General features: G+C 44.4%; 2 protein-coding genes across 8 annotated transcripts in view; one reads left to right on the top strand and one right to left on the bottom strand.

Moving 5' to 3' along the window:
- The window catches only part of ADAT1 (adenosine deaminase tRNA specific 1), a 31,759-nt gene extending 27,675 nt beyond the window's left edge, over positions 1-4,084 (top strand). For 6 of the 7 annotated variants that reach the window (XM_074199771.1, XM_074199751.1, XM_074199742.1 and 3 more), the window contains 2 exons: positions 2,044-2,130; positions 3,720-4,083. In XM_074199771.1, the coding sequence (XP_074055872.1) occupies positions 2,044-2,130; positions 3,720-3,852 (220 nt within the window). In that variant the 3' untranslated portion in view covers positions 3,853-4,083. Of the gene's footprint in view, positions 1-2,043; positions 2,131-3,719 lie in introns of all 7 variants that reach the window. The other variant, XM_074199733.1, reaches the window with a different exon arrangement.
- A 4,931-nt stretch (positions 4,085-9,015) lies between these two features.
- GABARAPL2 (GABA type A receptor associated protein like 2) lies at positions 9,016-19,032 on the bottom strand. The gene is made up of 4 exons (XM_074199708.1): positions 18,913-19,032; positions 18,434-18,489; positions 18,159-18,331; positions 9,016-10,809 (listed from the first exon to the last, which is right to left on the bottom strand). Exons 1-4 carry the CDS (start codon positions 18,944-18,946, stop codon positions 10,719-10,721), a joined length of 354 nt encoding a protein of 117 aa, XP_074055809.1. The 5' UTR covers positions 18,947-19,032; the 3' UTR covers positions 9,016-10,718.
- Positions 19,033-19,917: the final 885 nt, after the last annotated feature.

Here is a 19,917-nt window from a genome sequence, read left to right as displayed (position 1 = left end):
TGGGGTTAAGTGACTTGTCTAAGGTCACACAGCTAGGTAATTATTAAGTATCTTACAGTGGATTTGAACTCAGTTTCTCCTGATTCCAGCATGCTGTATCCACTGCGCCACCTAGTTGCTCCAGTAGATGCTATTCTTACGAAGTATTTAGGCTATTACATCTTGACCCAACTCTATTTGAGGAAAGGCCTTGAATAGTCTGAAGGAGAAATAATTCACTAAGCTGGACTAACTTCTAAGGCTGTTCTTGGAATATTCATTGGTGTTTAGGAAATGGGCTTTTCTAGGCTCATCAGTGGTTTCATGTTCTTATTTCATGGACTCATCATAATAATTCTTTGAATCCATACAACATTATTGTTGTCCTCCTTCCAGACATGCTTAATAGCCACCTTGGAGAAATTCATTCTTCATAAATCCATCCTGCATCTTTAAGGCGGTGGTGATGATGATGATGATGATGATGATGATGATGACAATTATTATTATTATTGTTGTTGTTGTTGTTGTTGTTTCCTTTTTCCTCTTTCAAACTCGGCCTTTTTTGTTCTGGACCCCTTTTCAGAATGCTTGAAATAAAATACACGAGAAATCAATTCTATTGAAATAGTTGCCAAAATCTTTTAAAAACCAAGTTCATGGGTCCCAGGTTAAGAGCCCAATCCTCATCCAACTGTCAGGGTTTAAAAGGCCTCAGCCAAGGCAGAATCCATCTCACCCCCTGGCCCTGAAGGCTGATTCAGCAGCTGTTCTGGGTGCATGGACTAGAGGCTGAAAAGGTACAGAAGTAACTGGTGTTTTGTCTTTTTGGGTAGCCAGGTTGTCACCTGCCCAGATTACTTCTTGCTTTGTATCCCTATTTGTCACCACTCCAGCAGTTTAATTGCAGTGTGGGGCCAAGTACAGACTGGATCAATGAGGCAAATATTAATGTAATATTATCCTTTTACTAAATACAAATAAACATTCTGTAAGGATATGAAAACAAACATTCAATAAGGAGATGGGTATCTATATACTGAGAGAGAGACAGGTGCAGCCTGTCCCTGCCCACAGGGATACATCTGAGTCAATCACAATAGCCTGAGCAGGAATGAAGCCTCTGTCAGATATAAGGACTCACATATGCTTTTTTTTTAAATTTTTATTTATTTAAGGCAATGGGGTTACGTGACTTGCCCAAGGTCACACAGCTAGGCAGTTAAGTGCCTGGGGCTGGATCTGAACTCTGGTCTTCCTGACTCCAGGGCTGGTGCTCTATCCACTGTGCCACCCAGCTGCCCCTACATGTTCTTTTTGACATTGGTTTATAACAGAATTCACCCAATAAGGAAAAAAAGCCTTCATTCTGAACTCTCGTGACTAAAGATGAAGTTGCATGCTAGAATCTAAATATCTAGGGTTCCATTAGCACCCCGGCCTTGGCAGACTTTTCAGCTCGGGTGAACCGGGGCTGAATGGATCTTGGAAACTAAACTTCCCACTTCCCCCATGTTCCCATTTTCTCTCCCAAGTGTAACATTGAGTCAGTGATGGCATTTACCATGCTAAATAATCAGTGGACTTTTTCATCTGATTAAGCTTTCCTGACTAGGGAGCTATATTTCCTGACCCAGACCAGCTGTTTGAGGGGCAGGGGCACAGGCAACCACAATGCCACATCCTGTGCCAGGCCCCTCTAGAGAAAGCCTGGCCTTCTGCCACACAGGCCATGCTCATTCCTCTCCTGTGTTTTTTGCTAATGCCCTCTACTCTTCATACCTGAAATCTGCCTCCTGTCCTCCCCCCTCTGCCCCCCATGAGATCCTTTCCTTCCTCCACAGACTGCCCAGATGCCTCTCCTTCACTAGCCTAGACAGCAATGCTCTTTGCAGAGAGCTCTGTCTATATGCTGTCCTAGAGGTTCACATATAAATGGAAGCCTTTGGTACAAAGGAGGAAGCCACAGTCCCCAAAGGAGGAATGAATCTTGTGTCCTCTGCTGTCCCTCACACATGCTCACATTCAGTGACTAGGTATTGACTTCTTCCTTCTCTTGAACAGATCCAAAGTCTGTAAGGTGGAACTCTTCACCTTGTTCCAGAATCTGGTGAGCAGTATTTCTGAGAACAAACGGCCTGAATCTCTCAGGTAACCCATCCCTTGTCACTCTTAAAAGAACCTTTTGTCGGGATGTTAAGACTTAAAAGTTTGTTTCTAGGAAGATGCGTGCTTGAGAGCCTCCTGCAGAGCTTCCTAGCAGGCAGGGTTGGGTTTTTTTAATCCCTTTTTCCTTCAAGTCTTTCTTAGAAGATATTTCATTTGACTGATGTGAGGGCAGTGGAGTAGAAGTGCCTGCTGATTCTTAAGACCCAGGGTGGGAGTGGGGGGATCATGCAGTAAGGTGCAAGCAGAGCCAGGATTAGAATTTTGGCTAAGACTGTCACTGATTAGTTTTACTGAACCTTAGTCAAATGACACTGTGGAAATACATTTTCAGAGTAGTCTGGCATTTAAGATTTTCTTTAAGGAACCCCCTCCCACCACCACCACCCCCTCATTTTTCATTCCCATCAGTGACAGGAGAAGCACAAAGAACCTACTACAACTTCTGGGTCAAGACAACAGGAAGCTGAACCATCACCAAAAAGGTGTTGTCTAAAGAGATCAAGCTGCATGTTGTTGGCACCTGCTACCAGGTGGCATGTGCTTCTTAAGATACCTGTATTTTTTGTATGGGAGAATTGGCTGCATCAAGGCCATGTTCCTTTTAAACACAACCTTAAGCTATAGAGGGCCTTTCCCCCATATCACTGGAGACAGTGCTTTCCAGCCTGAAGATGCCAACGGTGTATCTTGATTGCCAAGGACAGTAGAGGGTTAATAGAATTACTGAGTTAGATGCTTGAAAGTAAAAGGTTTCTGCTATGGGGAGTGTCTTAGCAAATCACTTTATGTAGAAAGCAACTGGGTCAAATTTAGGGTTGACAAAGAACATTAATAAACAATTATAATAAATTAGAGTTGGGACTTTGGAAATCATCCTCTTAAACCAAAACCATCATCTTACAACTGAGGAAACTGGTCCAGGGAGCCACTCCCTATGAGGGTGAGATATTCAGGCAGACGAGAAAAAATTAAAAGCATTTCACTGCACCTAAGCATCCTGAATGTGCTTCAGAGTGACAGCCCCTTTGCAAAAATCAGTGTCCCCAAAAAGAGTAGAGAGCTATCAGCCCTATTGGGAGGGCTACTTGTGTCTGATAAAAGTCCTACTGTCTGCCCTTTGTCAGCAATACACAAACAAGGAGAGCTATGGACCCTGTCACCTGGACCAGAACATAAATCATATTGAGAAAACTCGGTCAAGAAATAGGCACAGCTATTGTATTTATTTTACTACAGCAGAGTCTGCATCTTGATAAGCCAAAAGCATCTGAAGGGCTTCTCAGGAAACTTCCATTAATGTCAGGGAGAGAAGGGGCGGCTAGGTGGTGCAGTGGATAGAGCACTGGCCCTGGAGTCAGGAGTACCTGGGTTCAACTCCGACTTCAGACACTTAATAATTACCTAGCTGTGTGGCCTTGGGCAAGCCATTTAACCCCATTGCCTTGCAAAAAAAAAAACAACTAAAAAAAATATATCAGGGAGAGTTGCTGTGATGGTCCAGTTCTTTTAGGCCAGTTGTATTGGCTGATATTCAGGAACCACCTTTATGTGTGGATATGTTTTTGCATTAGGGTCAGGAAGCTGAGAACGTACTGGGAATATAAGGAGGCTGCAGCCAGCTACCAAGAAGCCTGGAAGACCCTTCAGAAGCAAGCTTTTGGCTCCTGGCTCAGAAATCCACCAGATTACCAGCAGTTTGAATGAGAAGACAATCTGCACAGACCTATGAGACGGGGTGCTTTCCAGCCTTTGCTCCACTCACACATATTGGACAAATCTCAACTTTTCCTAGCTAAGAAAAAGCAAACCTTTTGCCAAAGGATCTTAAAACATTTAGCCTATGCAGATGTTCATTCTGGAATAGACCCAGTGAGAACTAACTGGAATAAAGTTCTGTAGTAAAATGCCATCTTGATGGGATGTGTTTTTTCAAATGACTGTCCTTAGTATCTGTTGCTTGTTATGATGAGGTCTTAGACAATATCCTTCCCCCTTCAAAAACAATGTGTTTTATTGGTACTGATTTGTGGCTTCCATCCCTTTAATCTGTTATTATTCTCTAAGAGGACCATGTCCCCTGGAAGGTGAGGCCAGCAAATGATGTGACCCTGGCTAAGTCACCTCATCCAGATTGCCTATGGATTAATCAGATCCTAGCAAAGCCTGGTTTTGTGTAGAATGAAACAAATATCATCAGGGAAATTGGAGTCCAGTCATACAAGGAATACCTCCCCTTCCCCCCCCAGGCAAGCAGGCAACTCCAGAGTGATTATTAGCTGTCTTAGAAAGGAGATCCCTTCATAAAGTTGAGCCTCAATCTGAATAGCATGTATTTCTTTCAACATTTACAGATTGTTGAAGATTATTTCCAATTTTAAAATGACCTTTTCCAAAAAAGATAATCTTCCAACTTGTCCTGTCCTGGAGCCTAGGGAACTGGACCCCTGAAAGTATATTAAGGCAGCTTTAGATAGCTTTACTTATAATTACACTCCATTGGCTTGGGGAAAGGTAGGTTTAATGTTGCTTCAGCTCTTGGCATTCTATACTTCATTAGTGGATTCTAATCCCACTCCTAACATAAGCAGTGTTTGTTTTAAAGTTTTGCTTTGATTGAAATAATTTGCATTATATTTTAATGTGTTCTTTGTATGGCCCTTGGGCATAAATTATAACGGGAACTGTAGGTAACTATATTAAGTGCTTCATTTTGAAGTAGCAGTGCCAAGCATTAGCTAATAGTCTGGGAAAGAGAGAGAGGCTCGTGTGGAAGAAAATGATCAATCCCTGGCACAGACTGCCCTGGCAACAGTGGATTTGGTAATGTCTGTTTCTATGGAAAATTGCCTCTTCTCAGGCCCTAGGACCAATTTGTGGATGAAAAATAATGTGCTGAACAAACCTTAGCCAAAGTTTTCTAGTCTTTATACCAATTTCCTCTCTGACTCTGGCGAGACAACTTGGAACAATGTGGGTATTTCAACAGTTACCGTCCTTCTCTTGGTTGTCTTTTGTGCCTCTTCTAAAACAGAACTGTTCCCCTTCCAGACAGGAAAGGCATGGCTGTTAAACCAGAGGAAAATGCCTTACTCCAACACCGAGACAAAGCAACCAAAGCCTAAGGCTCCCTAAACCTTTATATCACAGTCCAAATGGGAGGCTTCTCAGTAAGCCTGAAATAATGAATCCAAAATTTGGTTGTGCTAGCAAATCTTCAATACTTATCAATTCCATAGAACCTATAAAGAAAAAATCGCCAGACTGAGAATATTCTGATTTTCACATTCTGAATTTTCTCTTTAAAAAGCAGTAATACGGGGCGGCGGGGGGGGGGGGGGGGGCATAGTGGATAAAGCACCGGCCTTGGAGTCAGTAGTACCTGGGTTCAAATCTGGTCGCAGACACTTAAAGCAAGCAGTAATATACAGTCTGGGGGAGAAAAAAAACTAAGGATAACTGGAGGAGATTTCAGATTCATTGCTTTCACCAGGATGATCTGCTGTCTTCAGAGTTCCCCTTATATCTCCTAGACCCTATTCTCTCCATTCTTTTTTGGTTATTTTACCTGCTTGCACAGGTTGACCTGTCATCTGAATACTCAGATCTACATATACAGTCTGAATCTCACTTCTGAGTTTCAGTCTTAAATCTCCAGCTGGACATTTATACCCACAGGTATCTCAAACTCGTGTTCAAAACACATCTCATCCTTTTCCCAAAACTAATCCCTCCTCCAAACTTGCTGTTTTTGTCAAAGATAGCCATTGCTCCTTTTAACAACCTGGGATGCATTTTCAATTCTCCACTCTGCCTTTCTCTACTTTAATTACCAAGTTTCATTGTCACCTCCACATCATCATCATCCCTTTCCACAGCCAGGAACATTACCCTCCTTCAGGTCTGCCTCACCACTTGCCCGAATTAAACTTGACTAGCTCCCACTAGATTTCCCTGAATCTGCCCTCTCCTCTGTCACCCATTCTCCAGAGCATTGCCAAATTCCTAAAACACAGTTCTGACCATGCTGTCCCCCTGCCCGAGCCTCGGTAAATAAAATACAAATGCCTGACATTTAAAGCGCATTGCCTTTTGGCTCCAGCCCATCTTTCCAGGCTAATTACATTCATTTCCCTCATGCACTCCACACTCCAGAAAAATGACTCACTGGCTGTTTTTTCTTCCATTTTCCCATGCCATCAGTGTTTTCCCTCTTCAACTCCAGCTATTAGACCACACAGCCTAGGACAAGTGAGACCTTTCCCTGATTCCCCTTGGTTCTTAGTGTCCCATCCCAGCCCTACCAAAATCAGTGTTTTATATTGTACATAGTTTTTATTTACTTGGGAACTTGGAACTCCTCAGTAGAATACATATGCTGCTTGGGGGCAGGGCCATCATGTTTTTGTATCCTTAGTCTACCACAGCATCTGGTACGCAATAGGCATATGATGGATCTCTCTAGATTGGCTGAATTCTACGGTCACCAAGGGAATTTTCCTCCTATTTCAGGGCTTCTGAGATACAACAAACTCCCATTTTCTTAGTAAAGCTGTATGGCCAAGTACCAGCTCTAGTTAAAAAAAAAAAAAAAAACATTCAGTGGGTTGCTGGAGATCAAAGACTGGAACTCAGAAGTGAGATTAAGGCTGCCTATGTAGATGTGAGTTGTTCATACAGAGTTGATAGGTCAATCTGTGCAAGCTGGCAAGATAACCAGTCTCTGAGATGCAGGAAAGGGGCTCGGCACACTGGTGGGTTTTCCATTTGAGGGAATCCACAGAAAGTGACTTGAGCTTGGGGTACTAGCCACTACATTTGGGCCTCAAGCACACATCTGTGAACTGGCTCTCAAAAAGAGGAGCACGCAATGGACACAGTGAATAATGCCTTTGCTAAGTAGCACAGAAAAATGGAAAGTTTATTGGAACTTGGCTATGCTACTTTGGGGAGAGGAGCAAAGATCCACTATGCTAATGGCAATGACCTAGAGAACAGGTCAGGATTAGCCAACACTTACCATTCCCAACTTTCTATCTCCATCCCACAAAAAGACTTCTCTGTACCAGATGACTTTGGACAGGAAGTTGACCACAGCACCTAATCATCCCAGGTAAATAGGAATAACCTCTAGGAAACTAGACTTGTTAAACTGGGCAGTAGAAAAGGGAATTTTCTTGGAATGATTGTTAACTGGGCAACATGTTTCCTGGCTTCTTACCAGCTTTTGGCTCTATCAGTCCTGTCTGCAGTTTTTAAGACTTCTGACCTCTTATGTGTCAATGCATCTCTTCATCTTATACTCTCCCTTTGTACTTTTTTTGGTTGTTGATGTTGATCCCCATCAACCCCTGGCTTTAGGCCTTCAAGGCACAGAGTGGAGGACAGAGCCAGGCCTGTGGGTAATGTGGTATCAGATGCATTTGTTGAGGTCATGCCAGGCCTCCAAGCCCCAATTCCTGCTGGTTCCAAGCTGCTATGGCTCCTGCTCACCGTTATGTTCTCTCACAAGTGCCAACAGCAGAGTCTCTCATTTACCATCTCTGATCCCCATGATTTTTATGGCAGAAAAAGGAGGTTTCATTTAAAAAAAAAAGTAAATTCAGGATTATTTTTTAAATTTACATGTTTAAGATGTTTTGATGTCAGAAATTTATGAAAGAATAACCATCAACTTCGGATTTAGAAGCCCTCTAATTCAGGTTTCTAGACCTCTAGTTGATGGAAGTGATCGATAGCCTGGTTCTTTGTTTTATAAGCCTTATAGTGACCCACAATAATTCGACTTAAAGACTTAAGTGAATTGGAGAAGGCAGAGTTGTAGCTCAAAGAAGTTTTCATGGGCCCCATTCTCCCACTTGGATGCCTCAACAGCCTGGTCTCAACAGTTGAGAGCAGAAAATTTGATGAAAGAAATTAAAATTTTAGACCATCACCTGCCTGTCAATTGAGTTCGCTTTCCCCTTCCCATGTTCAGTCCATCTTCTAACCTTACCTTGAATGCTCCCATCATCCTCTATAGCTATGGTCTGCCTGCTATTGAATTACAACCAAAATGGTTTAGTTCTTAGTGGGTTACATTTGAAGTCCCAAATGGATGCCAGAAAAGGATTCCAAGGGTGGCAGAAGGAAGACCGCAGAACTTAAAAGACATGTGAGACTTGCTAGAGGCAGGCATCATTTGCAAGGCACTGAGGCTAGAAAGGCCAAATCTGCTATTTCAAGGAACATATACTGGAATTGGAGAATGTGAGGAGGGTGATCCTTGTATGTTGATGTCTAATTTCTGAACCTGTCTTAATATCTATAAAATTGAAAGTAAGATCATATAGGCCATGGGTCTTAATCAGCCTTAAAGCACCATAAATGTCAGCTATTATTAGTATGTTTTAAAAGATGGGACATTTACAAATAAGTTTTTTTCTTGGTTTCATTTGGCCTTTCATGGTAAAACTATTTAAATTGGATTTTGTTTAGTGGCCTTCAGCCTATCTCCTAGTCACTCTGTCCTCATTTAGCTATTTCCTAGGAAGGAAAATGAAGACCAATCAGAACTCTGACCTAACCTTTCACTCCTTGGAAGAAAGAATGAACTAGAGCAATTCCTAACTTTCTTTTTGTCCTGGACCCCCCTTCAGTGACAGTCTGGTGACTCCTGTGGATCAAATACATACTGTATATAACAAAGGAAACCCCAAATTTCTGAGACTCAAAGTTAAGAACAAACCCCTGAACTAGAAGTACAGAACCAAACACACACTTTCAGACATGGCTAATATGTTGACTTCTTTATCAGACTAATACATACTTGTTATTGGGGAGCTCTTCTAAGGCAGGGAGAAGATTGGTGCATAGTAATAGACATGGGGAAAAAAGTTATAATGGTTTATTCATTGAAATTAATTTAACTGGAAATGGTTACTAACAATTTTAAGTACTTAAAGTGATTTTTAATAGTGTTTTTCACAAAACATTTAATTTTAACAAAAGAAAACAAAAGATTGGTTAGATGAGAAAAGCAAAGTAAATGGTATAGCCATTGACTAAAAGTCCAAGCTTTCCTCTACGGATTTCCTAAGTCCTTTTTCAGAAAGCTGTGTTCACAGTTAAAGTGCTTCCACATACACCAACTAATTTCATCCTCACAAAAGTCTTCCCATTTTATAGATGAAGAAACTGACTCAGGTGAAATCATGTGTCCAATGTCACACAGCTAATAAGGGGTAGAGGTCTTCATAGGGTTTCTACTATATCATGCTGGTTTCTCAGTAGGCTCTGCTTTTTTTAGATTTCTCTAAGACTTACAGCAATTTTAGAGTTCCCTTCTTGCCCTGCTCTCCCTGGGCTTCCCTGGATCTCTTTCCCTATTATGAGTTTAACTCTGCCAACCAAAAACCAGCAAGGAGATACTGATTCCAATAGCCAGATCTGAGACACCAAAGTGAGACTGGTTCCTCCTCCTGCTTGATATGGATAATATTCCAGTTTTAGTAGACACACAACAAGCAGAATAATAATGTCGCCTGTATAATTTGGGGCTTTTTAAAAGAACCAGGTGACAACCTGTGACTCGCTGCTTACGGCCCCTAATTGTGAGTGGAGGACGCAACCAGCTCGCTCACAAGTATCTTAGCTCGTGTGTGAAGGGAAGGCATTGGCGTTTGCAATAATTTTCTAAAAGCAGGAATGAAATCACTGGCCTGCCTGTCTTTCATCTTGCTTTTGGGAAGAAAGGATTGAGATATCAGCACCTGGGAAAAGGAAGTAAGGGCAAAAATAAGAGCCTCTTATTTAAGCAACACATGATTTTTCCTAAATAAATGGAGACCATGCTGTCCCCTCTCCCTACCACTTAGCACCTCACCTATCTGAGAATGTAATCTTTGCTTTGGGCTTCTGCAGTTAGGCCTGACTTGTCCCTTTCATGAGGTGCTGTAGCAGGAACCACTCACTTCAAATTGTCTGCATTCCCACCAGGTCTTTTTCAAATAGGCAACAACTAGCTACACTGAGAAAGCCCAGAAGAGAGGTAAATGAAGGAAAAGTGTCACACTACAGTGCCTTTGTGAGAGGAAATTTTATTTTAATTATTCACCTCAATAGAGTTCAGAAAGAACAGATTAGCTCAGTCCAACATGATTGGCAGTTGGAATTATCTAGTGAAGCAAGTGACCTGACTGCTAAGGATTTAACTTAGATGCTTTTAATACTTATCCAACTAACACCTCAAACATAATCCAGAAGAATGTGTTATCTTCCCCCTTTTCACTTGAGTCCCCCAACTACCTCATCTCAATATGGAAATAACTTCATTAAATACGAGTTCCAGAGGAACGGAGCCCCCTGGAACTTGCAGCCATGAGGACAATGCACAACAGAGAAAAGAAAATGAAAATAAAACTCTGATAATTTACCAGTCTAATAAAACAAGACCTTTCAATATATTAAGAAATAAATCCAGTTACAAATGCACTACGGGTCAATGGGAAGAGGGTCTGGTGTAATAACTGAAAGTGACTGGCTATTTACAAGATCCACAAGCAGGAAAGATGCACCTCACTGGGTGCTGGCTGTCAGAAGCCAAATGTATTCTCTCCACTGTAGGCCACGTACAAGAATCCATCTTCATCTTTTTCCTTCTCATAAAGTTGTCCCATAGTTAGGCTAGAATGGAAAAACAGAAAACACAAAGAAAATGGGTCAACTCACTAGAACCAAATGCTGGGAAAATAGGAATATTTAAGGAAACTCCAGTAATTATCCTAAATCATGACACTGTTTTCCACTTTTGTGCCTTTTACTTGAGGAATTCCCATATTTTATGACAAAAGGATGATCTCACCAATACTTAGGGTATAGGAATATCTTATTTAATATATATTTTTAAATTTTATTTAAAGCAATGGGGTTAAGTGACTTGCCCAAGACCACACAGCTAGGCAATTATTAAGTGTCTGAGGCCAAATGTGAACTCAGGTCCTCCTGACTCCAGGGCCAGTGCTCTATCCACTGTGCCACCTACCTAGCTCAGGAATATCTTACTTTTGTAGACAGGAAGTGGATTGCCAGAAAAGATGAATGACATTCATAAGCTGAGTCACTGGCTAAGACAAAAAGAGAGCCAAAGCCTCCTTCCTCTCAAAAACCATGCTCAAGTTGGTTGACTCTGCACCCACTGGTATGGATGCAAAAAAAAAAAAAAAAATGGTAGCAAACCATGGATAGGGGATCTAAGAGTTTAACAGAACTCTAGGAAAAAGCTCATCCCACTGGCACAGCAGTCCTGTCTGTCAGTCAGCTAATGGATATTCTGGGTCTGTGTCTTTGAAGAGATGTAAGTAACCTTGAACTTCTAGCATCATCCTCAAACATGGAGGTCATTTGAGAGATGGCCTAGACCTGTTTCTTTTTCTCCCTTCCTCATTCTTCTTCTTGTCCCTTTTATGCCTTGGGCCTGCCACTAACAGTGCTTAGCACCCCTGGTGAAGTTGCTTCTGAGAAGTGGGACAAAGTGTGTGGAAGGTGGCTCCACTCTGGTAATTATATTAATAAAAACCCCTTTTGTTTGGAAAGGCTTAATTCTTTGGACCATTAAGGTCCTACATAAGATTAGCATCACAGCTGTGATTGGCATGTATACTTTAAAATACATAATTAGGTTGAAAAATAGGTCATCAAAAATGAAAATTCTCTGTCCTAATTTTTAGGAGACAGCAGTCTTGTGCCCTCCTCCTTATAAGGATTTTGTTCTTCATATGAAAAGTTTTTCATTATCTGACTTCCTTGTAGAGGTCTAAGGAAGGAGAAGATTCAGTGTATTACTAGAAAATTTGTATTATTCAAGTCACTATTTTTTCCTCACTAGAAAACTTTTAAATCTGATAATGTAACTCCATAATCATCTTTTATTAGCTATTCAGGAGTTTCCATTGGAAAATACTGAGATGCTATGAAATTAAAACATCAAGGAAAGTTCTCCAAACAAAACTTCAGTTGAAAGAAGCAAGGGGTAGAGTATTGCTGTCTCTTCAAGAAATGTCATCCACTAGCTAAGAGCTCAGACTCAGGGCATAGTACTTACTGCTTTGTAAAAGGAAAAGGGGCTAGTGACCGGATCCAAAAATCCTCTAAGAAAACCAAAGTAATTTCCTGTTCCTCCATGGCTATAAACAGATTCAAGCTGTTAGGACTCACTGCCAACTTAAGACGCTCTGGGCAAGACCTGTTACTTTAAGAGAATTTTACCCTGATCATCCAGAAGGAGTTCTGTCCCTCATAATTGGAAGAGACTAGTGAATATTTTGGTGCTTTTGAATGTAGAAGGTAAGAAAAAAAAATAAATTGAGGGCATGTGAATTCTAATTCACATGAAGAAGAGCAAATGATAGATTTAGGACTGAAAAGAACCCCAAAGGTTTCACTCATCCCCCTTTTTTTAAACAGATAAGGCCCAGAATAGCTAAGTGACCTGTCACCAAAAAAGGTGTGAGCTCATTATGCTAACCCCATCTGATTTTAAAAATAAAGAGAATGTATAAGGAATTGTTTTTGGTAAGTATAGTCTTTTGGAAGTTACCCAACACATGGAGATTCTTGTTTATCAAACAGGATAAAGTGATTTCCCTGGTAAGATGCAAATACAATGACTGTACCAGAGATCCAGAGGCATCCTACACAACCTTCCCACAAACTCCAAAAATAGATATTTCTGAGACCAAATTCATGTGGGTGGCAAAGCTGTCTCTCTCTCTCTCAGCCTGAAAACAGACTGTTAAAAATGGGAAACCAAATCCATTTCTATGCCATGAAACAGAAGTACATATACTTAAGAGAGTAACACTAGTAACACTTGGAATTCTATACATACTCTCACCACATGATTGTGCTGTGAATCTCCAGGTTAAGAAATGACTAGATAGTGATGCTAGAAGTAAACATGTACTGGACTAAGTTGAGGGTGGTTTCGTTTTGAGGTCAAGATGAAAACAAGATTGAGACTTGTGGTCTGATAGCCATCTTGTGATAACATTAGTCCAGGAAGTTCATAGCAGATGTCTCAATGACCCAAGTCATCAGTAACTTGCTAAATCCATGAAGAAAAGCTGTCAGAAACTCCCAAGAGAAACTCCAGACATTTACAATCAAGAAAAGGGGTACTGACTTCCCTAAGCATTCTCCTCTGTTAGGACACTTCTGTCTTTAAAGCTACCAACACACATGAACCCTCACTCAAATCTAGACAAGTGGATAAGTGATCCAAATGTGGGAGTAGATGAATTTTAAAATGAAAATATACATGGCAGTTATGTAACTAACATCATGGAAAACCAAATGGGGAGGCAGCTAGGTGACAGTGGATAGAGCACCAGCCCTGGAGTCAGGAGGAGCTGAGTTCAAAACCAAATGGGGCTGTTCCAGGGGAGAAAGAAGGATTCTCCAGAACAGCCCCATTTGGTTTTGAACTCAGGTCGTCAAGAACTCACACCAGCTTGGGAGAGATGAGGGCTGAGAAGCAGAGGGAAACTGAAAAGGGCAGGTACAGTGAGAAAGTGCTTCAAAATGAGAATGACATCAGAGCACTTCTATCTAATATCACATCTTTCTCCCATGCCTTTTTTCTAAGCAGAAGTGCCAAACATGACTCTGGTAACTCTTGGTGTCATCTCTGCAAATAACGTCCCAGTGACATCAACAAGCATCTTTTGTGAAATGAGATAAAATAAGCATATAGCAGAATATCTGGGTCAAAGCTCAATGTTCTCACTTCTCTCAGGAGCTAGTCCAGGCTTATTTCAAGTTCAGGTTGTAAATTTGGCCTTTTTTTCTCTCGTCCATTTAATTCCAGAGTCAACAGTGACAACTGCAGTAACTGGGCTAAAGCAGTGTCTTGACTTTTTAATGGGGAAGCAGACCTGCGCTTCAGGCAGGTCTTCTGTCTCTTCTTTGAGCTCAATGTCCTGTGGGCCATGGTGACCAAGGGAATGCTCAGCCACATCAATTCTAATGGCTTTGCAAGGAAATGTAATTCACCCAAGTCCTTTTGAAGACTGCCTTCTACCCTGCAGAGGGAATGGCCTAATTCATATATTCTAAAAATGGCTAATAAAATCTATAAAAATTCTTTCCAAAATTTTCCATTTACCTTCTATAGGTTAATTAAGACATCTAGTAAGGGGTGGCTAGGTGGCGGAGTGAATAGAGCACTGGCCTTGGAGTCAGGAGTACCTGGGTTCAAATCGGACCTCAGACACTTACTAATTACCTAGCTGTGTGGCCTTGGGCAAGCCACTTAACCCCATTGCCTTGAAAAAAAAAAAAGACATCAAGTAGCTGACTCCTTGGTGAAGCAGTCGAGAATAGTGACCTAAAGTGTCACTGTTACTGTCTTTTTCTGTCACAATAATCTGCACTGAAACTTTAAGTGACAGGTGTACTTTAAATATGAATCCAAAATCTTCAGCCTCCTAAGAAGGATGACACTTGACAGTGACAAGCCCTGAACTAGCAAGGTAGGAATAAATGAACAGAGTTGCCGTAGAATCTAATGATCCCAAGAAAACTGTTATCAAAACCTAAGGAGCCACTGAACCTTGATGTGAAAAAAGACTAAACCACAAAAGCAATTACAGAAATTGCTCTGCTCCATCAAAAAGGAAGATAAGCACACAAACCTAGGAAAGATGGAGAAGTCTTGTGGGCGGCCTCAGCTGAGAGGCCAGCCTGAGATGTTCTTGGTATGACCTCCAGGAAGGCTGGCCTCTTCTGCCCTCTACTTGCTGAACTGGCCACACTGCCACAAAGTATGCTCCTCTGGTGTTCTCTGAGGATCCTCAGTATCACTGGCTGTCTCCTGCTTGATAGGCCTTGTGCTATAAGTTCTCTGCACAACCTCCTTCTCATCGATACTACTAAACTACTGGCCTATATGACTGGGAAATTGGGGCAGAAACCACTGGGGGGGGGGGGGTGACTGCTGTTCTCAGGACAATATCTGGCCTGCTGCCTGGCAATAAGACAAAATTGTCGATTTTTTATGAAAGGCATAGGCACGTTACAGGTGTCCCCCTGCCCTTACAAATCAACTCATTCAGAAAACATTCTCCAATGTTGCTGACACTTGCTCGGTGCAACACACTACCTTAAGAAAGGAAAAAGAGCAAGAGGTAGATCTGACTTGATGGGTTCTCTATGTGACATATTCCTGTGAAGATGATGGTATCTCTCAACTTAGTTCTAGGATTTTTCTTTTGTTTCTTTCTGAGAACTGGGCAAAGTAATTACCCAGTTTAGTCGAACCATAAATCTATAACCCCAGTGGTATCCAAACTCAGCAATGGCCAGATAGCTGGCCCCAGGACTTGCATTGCAATAGAACCTCTAAGAGGTTTGATGCCAAAAATGGGGCTCAGAGGCCATAATGATGCATTAAGAGTATCAATGCTAGGGAGGCAGGGTGGCACATTGGATAGAACACAGGCCCTGGAGTCAGGGTACCTGAGTTCAAATCCAGCCTCAGACACTTAATAATAACTACCTAGCTGCGTGGCCTTGGTCAAACCACTTAACCCCACTTGCCTTGCAAAAGCAACAAACAAACAAACAAAGGAAGAGTGTCAATGCTCATTGGGCTAAACCAATGCACTCCCTGCTTCCTCCAGACCTCTGACTGCTTTCCTTTCTGCAGTTGTCAAGGTATAGTTGCTGTGAACTGAAATTACTACATGGTCCTGAAGAGTAGCATAAAGTAATTCAAAATAAAGATCCAAGGCTTAAAAATACAAGTGAGGAAGGAGGAAAAGAGGAACTACAAAGGGGGAAGGGAGAAGGGGGGAAATTCCAAATGATTGCTTCTTTATTCATCATCTTTTCCTTCTTCCATTCCCAAACTAAGTCTCTTCTTGAAGAGGAATTTCTGATTCACCCAGTAAGAATCAAAAATGTTCATCTGAATACATTACTAACTGATGAATGGATCTTTGCATAACCATCTAAATTTCAACTACCATCTTTCCTCTAAAAAGCTCAGCAGACCTAAAACAATCTCATAAACAGTAACATAAAATAAAAAAACAACTAGAAGATAAACATGCTATGTCTTGATGTTCTGACTGATTTTTACTGCTTTCTCACAACATTCCTTTTCGGGTTTGATTTGGTTTTCCGATTAACACAGATCTCCAAAAACAAGCAATTGGGATAACCCTTCTTAAAGTAATTACAATTTAAAGGGAATATAGAAATGCTCAATGGAGTCAATTGCTGTTGCAGCATCTGAACTGTTCACACTGACACAGGGGTGCCTGGAAGCACCCGGAGGAGGTGGTATCAACAAAACCTTATTTGGTGGAGTTGCTAGAAACTGAAGTTGGGAAACAAATTTGTATGGAAAGAAAAGGGAGCTCCTCTTTGACAGAACTCCATTGGCTTTACTTGAATTTGTATTTGTCATTACACTGGGTCTGAATCTGTGGTTACAGATTTGTTGCCTTCTATTTGTTAATAAGCTTATTTTAATAAGTGCAACCCCAAAGACACACAGCTGTTTCAGAGCCATTAATCAAGGCTAAGATGTTGAAACAGGTAGTTAATCTCAGAATTACTCAGTAGGCATCTATCTCTCCCTGAGGTTTCTTCATACAATATTATGGAAGCAAACCCAGATTCTAAATCCCTGGCTGACCATTTTATAAAATGCTGAGGTAGGTCACTGAATGTATGTGGAGCCTCCCTTTGGAAGGAAGTCCTGTAGGATAAAAATCACTTGGCAGCTCTCCTATTTATATCAGCTCACAAATGAAAAGAGTAGTTTACAGCCTTTCTGACATCCTGAAGTGCAGCAATCACTACAGTGAAGTGGTCTCATCAAATGTTGCTTTCATTTTCTTCAAGGTTCAGAATGAAGAGGGGAAAATATCTAACCATCAATACATTCTAAGATGAAACAATATGGAACCTAAAATCAATGCTAGAGTTTCAGATGGCAGGAAATAAAGTCCTCCCTCTTATCCACAGGATGATTCCATACCCTTAAGAAAGGATAAGTGTGCCTGCAGCTTGCAAACACCAGAAGAGATGACACCGAAGTGCGTTTGTCCCTAATAGCACTAAAACTTCCTCAAAGACAGCTGCGGCTAGCCCAAGAACCTCAGAGGTACATCGTGTGGCTTTTTCCTTTTCAGGCAGGAATCACCCCTAAGACCAAGATCTTACTTATTTGTTTCTGCTCTGCACCAGGAAGGGAATACAATAGAAGAGACAAGGGAGAAGGAAATAACAACCCCACCCTCCCTAAAAAAAAAAACAAAAAAAACCCAGCTGTTTACTTTTGAAATAAGGAATGTTTGGCTTAGGCCCCTCCTCCGAAGCCTCAAAGATTTCCAAATCTAGAGCATTGAGACCACATAGGGTTAAGTATTTGTTTACAAATATTCTTTTTTTATCTTTTTTAGGTTTTTGCTGGGCAATGGGGTTAAGTGGCTTGCCCAAGGCCACACAGCTAGGTCATTATTAAGTGTCCGAGACCGGATTTGAACCCAGGGACTCCGGACTCCAGGGCCGGTGCTCTATCCACTGCACCACCTAGCTGCCCCTCAAACAGTCTTTCTGAAGAACAGATTGAGCCTAAGCCAGGCTGGACTTTCTTCGGGTCCTTTATGTTAGATAAGGCCAGGAACCCCCTTTTAGTCGGCAACAAAGTACAAGAAGCTAAGCATAAACCTGAGAGTAATCAATTTAAGTCAGAGAAGCTAGAGCACCAAGGCGAGAAGTGAGCCGGAGGCACCTGATGATCCTCCCAGCCCTTCACGGGGAGCCAGCCCTCGGAAATGGCATGGGAAAGCTCTGCACACTCGGCCAACCCGGAGCCTGGTCCAGGCCTGGGACCGGCAAGGAGAGCCGCCTCCAGCCCGGGATGCGGGGCATCCTCCCCTTCCTTCCACTCGTTCCTCGTTTCAATCACAACCCCCGGAGAAGGGAAGCGCCGGGAAGCTGTGGGGCCTCGGGGCCGGCCTCACCTGGACTGCGGGACGGTCTTGTCCACGAAGAGGAAGATGGCTTTCTCCGAGGGCAGCTGGATCCTTTTCCTGATGATCCACATGAACTGGGCCACCGTGATGTCCGAGGGCACCAGGTACTTCCGCTTGTCGATGTCCACGATCTGGGAGCCGGACACTTTTTCCACGATCACCTGGGGGCGGGCGGGCGGCGGCTCAGGGCGGGCGGCTCGGGGCGCCCCCTCCGCATCCGGCCCTCCCCTGTCCCCCCAGCCCCTGCGGGCCCCCCTACTCACCGGGACGCGGTCGGGGTACTTGGCTCGGATCTTGGCGGACTCCACGCATCGGTGTTCTGCGGGGGAGAGAGTGCGGGCTCACACCGTGCGGGCTCCGACAGTGCGGGTTCCGACAGTGCGGGGCTCCCACAGTGCGGGGCTCCCACAGTGCGGGGCTCCCACAGTGCGGGTTCCGACAGTGCGGGGCTCCGACAGTGCGGGTTCCGACAGTGCGGGTTCCGACAGTGCGGGCTGCCTCAGTGCGGGCTCCCACAGTCCGGGCTCCCACAGTGCGGGGCTCCCACAGTGCGGGGCTCCCACAGTGCGGGCTCCCACAGTGCGGGCTCCGACAGTGCGGGCTCCCACAGTGCGGGCGCGGCCGGGGGCAGCCGGAGGCCGAGCCGAGCCGGCGCCCCCCCCCCCCCCGGGCCCGGCCCCGCCCCGGCCCCTGCCCCGGTCCCTGCCCCGGCCCCGGCCCCGGCCCCGGCCCCTGCCCCTACCCAGCGAGTGGTCCTCCTTGAACATCCACTTCATGGCGGCGGCGGAGGGACGAGCCGGCTCTGGGAGCCGCGACTGCGACCGGACGGGCCCGGCCTCGACGACAACAACAACAGTGGCGGCGGCGACGCAGGAGGAGGAGGAGGTGACGGCAGCGGCACGAGAGGCGGGACTTCCGACCGACGGAGCCTAGCAACTGCGGCGGGGGCGGGACTTCCGGCGGCAGTCTCCAGGGGCGGGGCCTCCGAAGGGCGGGGCCGGCGGGGCGGGGCCCTCTCGGACTCCGCGGCTGGGGGGATGGGGACGGCTCTGTGGGCGCAGAGGGACGGGGGTGCGGACGGGCCCGTGCGCGACGTGACAGGTCCACGCGGTCACTACGGGGAGGGGCACGTAACAGGCCCGTGGGGTCCGAGTTACGTGACCGGTCCGCGGGGTCTCGGGGGGGGTGACAGGCCCGTGGGGTCCGAGTTACGTGACCGGTCCGCGGGGTCTCGGGGGGGGGGGGTGACAGGCCCCTGGGGGGGGGTCCGAGTTACGTGACCGGTCCGCGGGGTCTCGGGGGGGGTGACAGGCCCGTGGGGTCCCCGAGTTACGTGACCAGTCCGCGGGGTCTGGGGGGGGGTGACAGGCCCGTGGGGTCCGAGTTACGTGACCGGTCCGCGGGGTCTCTGGGGGGGAGGTGACAGGCCCGTGGGGTCCGAGTTACGTGACCGGTCCGCGGGGTCTGCGTGGGGGGGGTGACAGGCCCGTGGGGTCACCGTGGGAAGGGGTGCTGCTGACGGGCCTGGAAGGGTGAAGGGTGAAGTTCGTGGTGCTTGTGGGGGGCTGCGGAGGAGCTTCCGGGGTCTGTATGGGCGGAATGGGTGGCACCACCTGGGGGCTGACCACAGGGCGGGGGTCTGTGTGGGCAGCAGTGAGACCCAGGGAGCATGGAGCGCCGGAATGAAAGCCCCAACTGCAAATGAGATGCCAATAAAGTTTTTTCATAATATCTATTTTATTCATAA

The sequence above is a fragment of the Macrotis lagotis genome, chromosome 1 (assembly GCF_037893015.1).
Source record: "Macrotis lagotis isolate mMagLag1 chromosome 1, bilby.v1.9.chrom.fasta, whole genome shotgun sequence".
NCBI lineage: Eukaryota > Metazoa > Chordata > Mammalia > Peramelemorphia > Peramelidae > Macrotis > Macrotis lagotis.
This window is presented reverse-complemented; position numbering and strand designations above follow the sequence as displayed.

Coding starts and splice junctions, on each gene's coding strand:
- GABARAPL2 (XM_074199708.1), bottom strand. CDS start 18,946: ATGAAGTGGATGTTCAAGGAGGACCACTCGCTGG. Junction 18,332..18,433: donor AGTACCCCGACCGCGTCCCG/GTGAGTAGGGGG, acceptor GCCCGCCCCCAG/GTGATCGTGGAAAAAGTGTC. Junction 10,810..18,158: donor AAGACCGTCCCGCAGTCCAG/GTGAGGCCGGCC, acceptor TTTCCATTCTAG/CCTAACTATGGGACAACTTT.